This window comes from Dermochelys coriacea, chromosome 7 (assembly GCF_009764565.3).
Source record: "Dermochelys coriacea isolate rDerCor1 chromosome 7, rDerCor1.pri.v4, whole genome shotgun sequence".
Classification (NCBI taxonomy): Eukaryota; Metazoa; Chordata; order Testudines; family Dermochelyidae; genus Dermochelys; species Dermochelys coriacea.
In genome coordinates, this window is record NC_050074.1 from 107305030 (window position 1) to 107316413 (window position 11384).

Sequence of the window (11384 nt, forward strand, 5' to 3'; positions counted from 1 at the left end):
TGACTGGGCAAGGGGCTTTAATCCTGGCTCTTGCTCTGTTCCCTGGTTACTGCTGACAGGCCCTTGCAATCAGATGAGTACAGCACTGCCCACTATCACTTCAGATATGGGCAGGGGATTATGCTCCAGGCTACATCTCTTGTGGTTAGAGTACTCTGGGCTGGGTCTACCGTGTAGGTCATCCCTTACCATACAGATGCAGACTTCAGTGTTTCCTCAGCTCTTCCACTCAGGAGATATAAGCTCTTAAGCCCAAGTGGTTGAGAGAGCAATTAGAACCAGAGCTTCCTGGCTACAACAGACGACTGAGCAGGCCTGGAGCAAGGGCTTGGATAGGAATGAATGCAAGAGAGACAGGCAGGGTCAGTTAAGGATGGACGATACCAGGACATGTTTGTATAGAGAGGGAAGTGAGCCAGAGGAGTAGGAAAGGCTTGGTATGAGGGAGTGAAAGCGGTAGTGTGGAAGGAAAGGCAGTAGGCTGGAGGTTAAAGGATGGAAGTAACATGCTGAGGGGTTAGAAATGGAGGATAGACTGGAGACAGGGAAGAGAAAATGTTGGGAGGGTGATGGGAGAGGGAAATCCAGGAAGGTCACACTGGAGCTTGACACACTTCACTTTGCTGAGATTCCTCTACGCAGAGAGGGAATACGGAAGAAGGGTTTGAGAGAGGAAGGCAGCAAATAGGTGGTGGGTTTTGTGAGCATTGAACTCAGAGAGGAAGGAGAAGAAGTTGATTTATGAAGAATATGGCAGAGTTGAAAGATAAGGCTATGAATTTGCAACTGTAGAAACTTGCTGTCCCAGGATTTCCTATCCCCAGGCATTCAGCAGCATGGGAGCAGCAGCTGAGGCAGTAAGTGAGGAGTGAGCCAGGCCTGGGACTGGTGGGAAGGACAGTGTGGTAAAAGCGTGGGACAAAAGTCCAGTGTGGAGTAGAGAATTAAATTGAGGGAGTTGACCGTGATGAGAGAGCATAAGAGTGGATAAAAGTCATCAGGGAACTCAGATAAACTGGAAGTCCAACATGAGTAGCCTGCACAAGTCCAAACACAGGAATTAAGGATGCTATTAACAAAGATTCTGATGATTGAGAAATGCATCTCAATTTCCACAGCTCAAAGAAGATTACTTAAACTAGCTTCATGCAGCTAATATGTTTGCCCATAACGTTAACATATCACTCAACAAGTAATTGATTTGCAACAGTAAATACTTAACATGCATAAAAGAAATCAGAAGGTACCTGAACAGATGACACCAGCATCTTTGTGGTGACCACAAGTTATGTCTGTATCACTCCCTGTGAGAGCACTCCCTCTGCACTGCACTTTATCCAGGAGACTACTTCTAGTATCTTGATCAAAATAAGCATTTCCTGGTGCTGAAATGGTCTGTTGACATCCTAGCTGTCTGCACACAACTTCAGCATTATTCATGTCATAGGAATTATGACAAACTGATCCCCAGGTATCTTTGGAATAAACACTGTCACGCAGCACTTAATTTGTGATAAAAGGGGTGCTGGGGCTCAAGCAATTTTTTTTACCTTCATCACTGACCCAGCCAGCCACGAGGTGCTGGGGCTATGAACTGCTAAGCCTAAAGGTGCTGGGGTCAGCTCTGGCAAGCCCCAGCACAAATTAAGCCCGGCTAACATGACATTCCCATCAGTTCATTCCTTTAATCAGTGACAGTTTCATTTCTTTGAAAAAATGAAGGAAAAATATTATGGGTTGGCACCTTTGTTAATTTTTTAATGTTAATGTGGTTTATAACTGGCTGATAAAAAAATTCTTAGACCCAAGAATAAATGTAAAAGGAGTACAGTAGCCTAGTGTAAACACTCCCATACCTGAAAGCATTAAGCCATAACCATACATTGAATGAAGCCAGTGGGGTTGTATGTAATTACCTCCACCTCTGCTATATATAGTCAATCTCAAGAATACATTAGTGAAGCCCTTATACAAGATTGGAATTAAGCTATCAAAAATATAAATAAAAACTCTAAAAAATGAACAATGTCTCCGGGATGTTATAATTATTCCCTCGCACCAGAATCTAAAACTTAAAATTAATAGTTACTGTAGCTTGACACAATATTGTTAATTCAGTCTATTTGATTGTTGATATTTAAACTCAAACCCACAGGCAAGTTATTTCTACTGTTCACAACATAGGAATAAACAAAAACAGAAGGAAAGATATCTAAAACTCAGAGAATCTATTTCTTGGATTGTAAACATAACACCAGTATGACAAACTAGTTTCACTGTATGAAAGAGTTTAATAATTGAAGGGCTTGCTCTTGCTTTCCTAACCAGCAAAACTTCCAATGACTTTAAGGACTGAACGGTCAGATCCGAAATTAGTACCAAGATCAGGTTGGTACCCAATTTGACTGGATGTCTACTCAACCTGATTAAATGTTCTGCAGAGTTTACAGGTTTATAATTACTTAGGGGTGTGCTATGGAATTTGATCTTTCATTGCCTGCAAGAAATCAATACAGAGGAACTGTTTCAGTAGACCTATTATTATTTTTACAGTGAGAAACCTTCTTGACAAAAGGTATGTTGTAAAGTAACTTCATTTTTTAGTTATCTTAACATGTTTATTGTACCATGTAATTTCCTGATCCGCCTACACGTAGGGGGGCATTCTTTCTTCAGTGTGCACACATAGCTCAAATTAACATCTGCAGGAGCCTGGCACATGTATCAGAAGTTAGATTTCTGAACTTGCTTCACTTGTGTCAAATCTAGAGTAGACTTTAACATGGATTTTAATCACAATAAGCCGATATCCTGAAGTGCTTTCTTTGCTATGTCACAGTTCTTTCTTTCTTAAATTGGAGAGGTTGCCTATCTTATACAGTAACTGGAATTCAAGATGATTTGTCCCTAGGGTGCTCATGCTGCCTAGCCAATATATTCGGCCCATCTGAAAGTTCATAGTGTGGGAAGTTGGAGCATAGGATTTTTCATAATAAGCATCAATGAACTCTTTATTTAAAATGTTGGGTCATTCTGCATGAAAAACTGATCTGAAGAGCTTTCAAGTAAAGGCTGAAGGAATTAGTCATTTGTTATTGTGGATTGTGCTTTACAGGCATATAAACTAACAAGGCCCCAGATCAGAGGATCCTACAGTTTTAGGCTCCTTTTGCAAACGTTTACATACAAGAGTAACCCTATAGAAATCAGGGCCTAAATGAGACCATGAGAAATAAAAATGTCAGACCATAGCTGGATGTAGAGGCAAGAGAGAACAGTGCCCTTGTGGGAGTGGTTTTCCTCTATTCAAAGCAGATCTATAACTTGAATGTTTTACCTATTTTTTTTTACATTTATTAGATACTAGATTATTGCACCTAGGTGGGGATTAGTGGTAGAAAAGTAGCTATAAATTCACATTAATAAAATGTATATACATGTCTGTAAACTAAGCCAGAGCTTGAGCATCCATACTGCATCATAAACCTAGGTTTACAACTGATGGACTCAGGTCTCACAGCAGTGCCAATGCATCCATACTGGACTACGCAGACCTTTTGACATGAATCCACTCTGCAAAATGACAGGGCTTGGACTAGAGTCAAAATGGGACTCGGGCCCTCTCCCAACCCCCTAGCAGTGTCCTAGGATCCAGGGCTTGATTGCTCGCGGACTGAGTCAGACTGATTTGTGGATGGCTTAGGTGTGGAGTGCAGATTTAGCCTAAAAAGAAATGAGATGCAATCATGTCTAATGCCATGCTTTCCCTATCTAGGGTAAAAAATAAACACGCAGTTCATTGACAGAGTTTTAGCATTTTATTTGATGTCAGTTTTGCATCTTAATCAGAAACAAAATACACTCATATAAACTTTTATTTGTAATTACTTCCTAAGTACATTTATTATATTTTAAACTATTTATACTGATTGATTATTTCGGTATAATAAATTTAATTAGGTATAATAAAAACTTAATATACTCCCTATGCTAAACAAGTGTTGGATTTCAAGATGTATCACTTTAATAATTAACTGTTTACTAAATTAACAAGAGCAAGAATTTTCATGTTACTTACAGAGAAATACACTTATTTGTCCTAGTTAAATGCAAAGATGGACCCAACCTGAATCCACGGAACTCAGCACCCCAATGTCCCGATCGGAGTTTCACACCTATCTTTTCTCTACAACTGACCTAATCAAAACCTTCCCAAATATATCCCGACTGATTACTGTAGCCAAAATACAATGCAGTAAACCTGGTAGGAAATCACCAAATGTTGCGAGAATCAAATAATTGTGTATCCATCTACTGCCTGCACAGTTACCCACTTTGAACATATCAATGTCCATTTGTGTGTATGAAGGCAAGATATTGCAGGTAAAATTGGTGCATGTGCACGTTTGCACACACAAAACAAAAGATTTATTTTCCTCAAGCCCTATTTGAGACTCTTCATTTAAAGTGCATCCAAATCAGGTTTAGTGGAACACATCTCTGTATATTAGAGTATGTTCTGTACATTTATTGTTGACCTTTGAAAGCCAAGTACTTTCCTTTTTTAATTTACTATGTTACCTATTAAATCATTGTGCAAATGTTCAACATTGAATACATTCATGAAAGAATGAGGCTGAGTCACCTCAAGTGATGCTTTGTGGTATTCTCTCACAGTATCTGATACTCAGTTCTCCTTCTCAGTTTACTTCACAAAAGGGCACCAGTGAGAACCAAAACAACTCCTGCCAAGAGCAAAGTGGCAACAACAAATGGGCTGTGTATGTCATCTTTTTCCAGAAACTCTCTCTTGTATGGATCTGTAAATAAGAGAGAGTTTATCTGACTTAATCTTACAGTTTTTTCCAGTAAATAAATAGGCGTTGCCAGAGCGATAGAGCATAAAGGACACCATAGAGATTTAAAGGTAAAAAGTTCATTGCCATTTAGAATCATAATAGTCTGACCAAAAGTGCCATACTGATAAATTTAATTTTGAAAACAAGTGCAAATTGTTTAATGTTTGTTAAAGTAAAATAGCACAATCAAATGCAGCATATGTTAAAAATAGAGAATAGAGAAGTCTGGAGTTTAACATCTTTTGCTTAGGTGCAACACAAAACAGCAGCAATGCCAATATCTCACACTGCTTTGTCAGTGTGTCTCAACCATGATGTGGAAGACCATCAACCAGCTGCAGGGGTAGGAGGATAGCTAAGTCTATGCTCATTAGCATCATGAGGTCTCTGATGACTATCACAAAAGTTCCAATTGTTGATGGTGTTTGTAATGTAATTACCCAGACCTGAGACCACCAATTTATTTTACACAGCCCATTGACCAGCAATCAAACGGTAACAGCTTTCAGGAGCTAGAGGTTCAGAGTAAATTTGAACTAGCATCTGTGAAAGTGAAATGAAATGCCTTGTAACCTTGTAACTCTGAGACATTTGTTTCCCCGTAAGTCAAGCATTCGCTCTTATTCTACAGTAAAAGATCACAGGTTTCAGAGTAGCAGCCGTGTTAGTCTGTATTCGCAAAAAGAAAAGGAGTACTTGTGGCACCTTAGAGACTAACAAATTTATTAGAGCATAAGCTTTCGTGAGCTACAGCTCCACCAAATGCATCCGATGAAGTGAGCTGTAGCTCACGAAAGCTTATGCTCTAATAAATTTGTTAGTCTCTAAGGTGCCACAAGTACTCCTTTTCTTTTTTAGTAAAAGATCAGTACACCATTATTTTCTGTAATCATGAGTATGTCTGTAAACAAGTCCATTAACGTTTATAATGATGATGATTTCCATTATTAGTTGCATTACAGCTCCATTTAGGACTGGGTTCTCATTATGCTATGCACTATGCAAACACTAGGAAGATAAGGCCTCTGACCCAAAAAGCTAATAATCTAATGTGAAACAAAATGTAACAAGTGAGTAACAAACAGAAGAAAAGGAGAGAGTGAGAGACCAGGGTGAAAGCAATACAAACTGCAGTTAAGTAGGTGAGCTAAGATGATGTTTCTAAATAATTTGAATTTAAGTTTATCAATAAATATTAGCAAGGCCAGAGAACACTAGTTGGCTGGGGTTTTTTAACCGTCAAAGCAGAAGTGGGTCTTGAAGAGAGATTTGAAGAAGGAAAAAGTAAACATTACAGATTTGTTTAGAGAAGGCATTATAAAGGAAAGCAGATTATCTTGTGTAATCATTTTATGACATAAATTGACAATAGGGTGGAGATTTTTTGGGGGGAATAACTGAGGCTTGAAAAATTTCTGGATACTTTTATAATTAACTCCTTGTTGCCATTAAATTGCATTCATTTTTGTCCCTTAGCACACTCCTGTTTAGAATTCATGATAAGGAAGTAGGCAAAGAATATGACATACATAAATGTGATACTTAAAGGATATTGTAAAATTATACTTAACAGATACAGCAAGAGAAAAGGCCATAAAATAAATTACCAGATTTTCTGTGCTCATTGGTTTCTTTTTTATGCTGGACTGGACCCACAACAACATCCATTTTTTCCTGGTAAGGACTTGTATCCCTCTTGCGCCTCGCTAAACATCCCTGACAGCACCGAGAATAATAATCATATGCTCTGCATACAACTATCTTGCACTGCAAGTAAATGGAAGCATGTCTGTTGAGAAACTTGAAGGCATTGAATTTGAAACGAACAATGTATCCCATTGATGAATAGTATGAGCTGTAGGTGGAATCTCTTATACATCTGTAATGAAAAAACAAAAACAAAATAAATCAGAATTGCTCTACTAACAAACACTGAGGAATCAGAGTAAATGTGTCTGCTTTACTGCTGCAATGCAAGCAATAAAAGCAGAAAGAATGATACACGTATAACTTTAGGTATAACTTCTTTATAACTAAAAGTCCTTACTCATTCTTGATTAAAACATAAGTCAGGTTTGTGAAGTCATCAGAATATGGAGATGCCATGCACATGTCTGTAAACATCACCAGGTTTGAATCGGAACTGTAGAGAGTGGCTTGAAGGAATAAATCCTGGTTTAGGTCAACATAGTATGGGGAATTGTAAACTGGATTTGAGAAATTTGATGATTCATAAAATGAAATATTCACGTCATATCTGCCATGCTGGGTTTCACTTATGTCAATATCACCTTTGGCAACATACATTATTTCTACCATTGTGTCCTGATTCATTTTGCAGGTAACGTGAAACTGAAAGTTGTTTTTCCTTGTGATAATATAACCAGAAGGAGATGTTCCGATTACATTGGAATACGTGATAGTGTTATTTTTCACCTGTGAAAATATGAGAGAATAAAATGTGGTTCACGAATATATTTTATCAAAATATTGAAGTTGAAATAGTTGACTATGTAAAAAGACACTGTCAACTTGAGGCTTTAAAAAACTAGCTAATTTAAAAAAAAATCTAATTTCCCAAAGAACACTGTTTAAATAGTATGTTCGGGGGGGGGGGGGAATATTAGTTTTTAGTTTTGGTTCTAACTACTTAAAAATATTAGAAGAGTTTTTCTGCTTTTCTGTTGATGTTTATGGTCTTTTCAGAAAAGGTGAAACTGACCAACTATGTACGGAACATTGATTATTCACAAAATTCTGCCCAATGCAGAAAGCAAAGAAGCTGAAAAAATAGATGTATTCCCGCCCACCCCATTTGCATAATCTCAGGTATCACTTGTAACATATTAGGTATAAAATTTTCCAACAGGATTTTCAAATTGATGTTGCACTTTTAATTTGGTTCTGACATAAACAGCCCACTGCAAAAATTAGTCCCTAGTAAAATGCACAATTTAGTCCACTGATTGGAATCTCTTGTCAAAACAGCACTGCTTCTTTCTTGCCCAATTCCTCCTATATTCCAGGAGAATGGGGAGTTTGCACATTTTTGATTAATATGTATTTTGTGGTTTGGCATAACACTATTGGTGATCACCCTAAACCTCACCAGCAGGGTTTAACAAGTGACTACCTTTCAAGGCGATACAAGTGCTCTGGAACACATCTAGTTTGTCACTAACCTGAAGAGCAAGAGCCATAAATTCACTTTTAAGACAAGATGTAGCAGGACTCCTAGAGCTAGCATAAAACCTGTTCTCTGGAGGCACTTTTATAAATTCATTGGACTTTGTTTCTCTATCTATTTATTTTATTAGAGATCAGTTCATGCTGTGAAAGTCAGTTCTGGATCAGACTTTCAGACATCCCAAAGTCTATGATAGTTCAGATATAGGGGTTTTGTTCAGTCCATTATAAAGACAGAGCCTATTGACAAAGTTTGGGTTTATCTTCAGCACCCAAATTACAGGGATTTTTGTTCAGGCCACTATCTGTTTTTATATAATAGTATTCTAACTATTCAGTGTATACTTCCGATGGTTAATTAATGTAGGTGCTTTATCAAAATGACATAAGAAAAGAAACATTGTTCGTTTTGCTCAATTTCTGTATTAGCACCTGCTGCTCAATGAATGCCTCTTCTGCAATTGTTTGTAAACTACGTACATGATGAATTACATTTGCACACCTTAGTGGTCCATGGCCAGGATGTACATATTTAATCAAAGTGTTCTTTACATTTTTTGATTTTAGAATGAATTTGTTGCTCGTGAGAGATACCAACTGAAAGTCCTGGAGTTTAAGCTATTCTGTTTATCCATAGAATAATAGCTGATTTCCCCCAATCTCTACAGTGAGGTCTCAACCCTGACACAAGAAGGGCCACTTTTAGGGATAAGAGGTAGATTTCTTCCCCTTCGGCTGCTCTTGACAGATTTTGGCCACATCTGAAACAGAACCAAAGAATCAGTCCCTTCTGGTTGTACATCTTCTCCAGGGCTTGTAAAAGAAAGAGGTAGGGTTTAGGGATTCAAATATTACCCTCTCCCCTAAAATTCAAGGGGATTTTGTCCACCGTCTACCTGTGACAGAGTGCTAGGCTTTGTCTACACTGCACTTTCTTTGGTAAAACTTTTGTCATTCAGGGATATGAGAATCCACCCCCACCCCCAAATGACAAAAGTTTTACGGACGAAAAGTGCCAGTGTGGACAGTGCTTTGTTGGCAGGAGAGCTCTCCTGCCAACAAAGTTACTACCTCTTGTTGGGGGTGGATTTATTTTGTTGGCAGGAGAGCTCTCTTTCCTGCCAATAAAGAGCGGCTACACTGAACACCTTTTAGTGGCATGGCTGTAGCGGCACAGATGTGTTACTAAAAGGTGCGTAGTATAGACATAGCCTTAGCTGTAGCACGATGATCTTGTAGCTAATTGCCTAACAAAGAAGATGATAGGCTTAATTGGAGGCAATTTACATATTATGGTGGAGATTGACACTTGGGGGCAATGACTGGGCTATCTGGGTAATTAGCTCAGTAAAGGATGATACATAATTGGCAGGAACAGGAAGTGGGGAGCTCAAAGAGTTAGCGGTGAGGTAGAGAAAGTTGGATGGAAGACTCTTCCTGACACATGCTTATATTATGTTCTGCTGTGCTGTGAATCTAAAGATACACATTGTATGTATAGCATGAATAAAAGACCATGCAAACAGGCCGGGCAATGCATCGGGTAGCTGAGGGCACACCCTATGACACTACCACATGGAGTTTTTCCAGTCACCACTGACCTGGGCAACATTCACAAATGTGACCAAGAGGTTAAAGGCTCTTCAGCCATCCATGCTACCAACACCTTGAGTCATCCTGATAAATATGAAGTGACAGGGTTCTGTGTTTATTGTAATTTCCCCTCAGGATTTTCTTTTTTAAAGTCAGGGCTCCTAATTGTCAGTAAGGTGGTTAGACAAACTCATGCACAACAAACAAACTAATCACTTCAAACATAGGATGGGCACTTTTAAACAAATATTTCTGTATCTTTTAAAGCAAATGGTTTGACTGATCATTTTTTCCCAAAAATAATTTAAATTGCTTTGTTCAACTAAAGGTGTGTTCACATGCAAAAGTGACACATGAATAAAAAGTAAATTTCTCACCTGTCTTATTGTATCACATCCAGTAAAAGGTATGTTGAATATAACATAGTTTTCCATGATCTGTTATGGCCCACAGGACGAGTCGTTCAGATAAACATCCCAAGCATTGTAGCCCAATGATTGCAGATAGGTTCTGTTAATGACTGCACGCATATATTGTCCAGAACATGACAGTGCTAAATGATGAGACAGAAGGAAAGGTTAATATTAATTTTATATATGTATCCAAACATTACTATAATTAAAAATTGACTAGTTCCTGACTTAAAACCTCTGGGTAAGCTCAAAACCTTGTCTTCCACCAGCAGAAATCGGTCCAATAAAAGATATTACTTTACCTACCTTGTCTCTCTAATATCCTGGAACCAACATAGCTACAACACTGCAAGATATCAAATTTAGCCTGATCTAATATCCACTAAATGAATGGGAGTCTTTCCATTGACTTCCCTGGCTTGATTAGGCCCTTATTGTTACCTTACCAATGGGCACATTGCTATATTTAAGGCAAGCTTACCTGTATCATTGCTCTTTTCTGGAAATGAATCATAGTAAGCACTGAATCCACTTCTTGTATAACTAAAGTCACTTGAAAACAGAACAGTCATTGTATTTGAAGATGATGTAAATGTGTAATTTGAACCATCAGAAATCCTCCCAAGTAGAGGAGATGTATTCAGAGGACCATCATAGACTTCAACAAAGTCATAAGCACAATTATATGAAACTTCTAGCCTGTGGAGATAAAGTTATTATGTGTTACTCTAAAGTAATATTAGAGTTAGAAAATAACAGTTTTCAAAATGAGTGAAATGCGGTTGGAACAAACTGATTCCTGTTGACTTCAGAGGGAACCTAGTACTAAACTAATATATAATAGCGTTAACACTATTGGGCTAGCAAATGATTTGGTGAACTAATGCAAATCTATGGCAAAATTCTCCTCTCAGAACTGCCATTTAGATCTCTGTTGTATATTCCTCACAGAGTGCTATGCAATGGAGACAAACTGAGATCTGGAGAGGAACGTTTGACATAAGTCAAAGGTGTGTGTATATATTCTTTTTCCTTTTAAAAATGTGTTTTTAAATGTGATTGCATTGTTTGTGGAAGGTGTTGGACTGACAGCTACAGAGTCTGAAGACTCACTTACAGAACAGGGACTATAAAGATCAAGCAGTAGACAATGAAGCTTATTCACAAACTATTGTCTTGTTTTATAGGGCTGGCATTTTCTGAACGAAAACTCTTTCTCTCACATAGATCAAGTTTGGATTCAACCACAAAACCATGTCACTTCAATGCTACAGTAGCTAACATTTATTTATTCTTCCAAAAATACCCGTACAACTTGTAGGACTGTACAATG

At 38.1% G+C, this 11384-nt stretch overlaps 1 protein-coding gene across 1 annotated transcript; it reads right to left on the reverse strand.

Moving 5' to 3' along the window:
* Nucleotides 1–6425: 6425 nt before the first annotated feature.
* LOC119859025 (deleted in malignant brain tumors 1 protein-like) lies at nucleotides 6426–10541 on the reverse strand. Its single transcript, XM_038410626.2, has 3 exons — nucleotides 10533–10541; nucleotides 6907–7295; nucleotides 6426–6738 (listed from the first exon to the last, which is right to left on the reverse strand). The coding sequence occupies exons 1-3, from the start codon at nucleotides 10539–10541 to the stop codon at nucleotides 6426–6428; spliced, it is 711 nt and encodes a 236-aa protein (XP_038266554.2).
* Between the last annotated feature and the right edge of the window lie 843 nt (nucleotides 10542–11384).

Excerpts from the sequence above, each read along its gene's own strand:
- LOC119859025 (XM_038410626.2), bottom strand. Across the intron at positions 6,739-6,906 it reads TATGTTTTAATCAAGAATGA|ATGTATAAGAGATTCCACCT; the intron begins GTAAGGACTTTT and ends TTTTCATTACAG.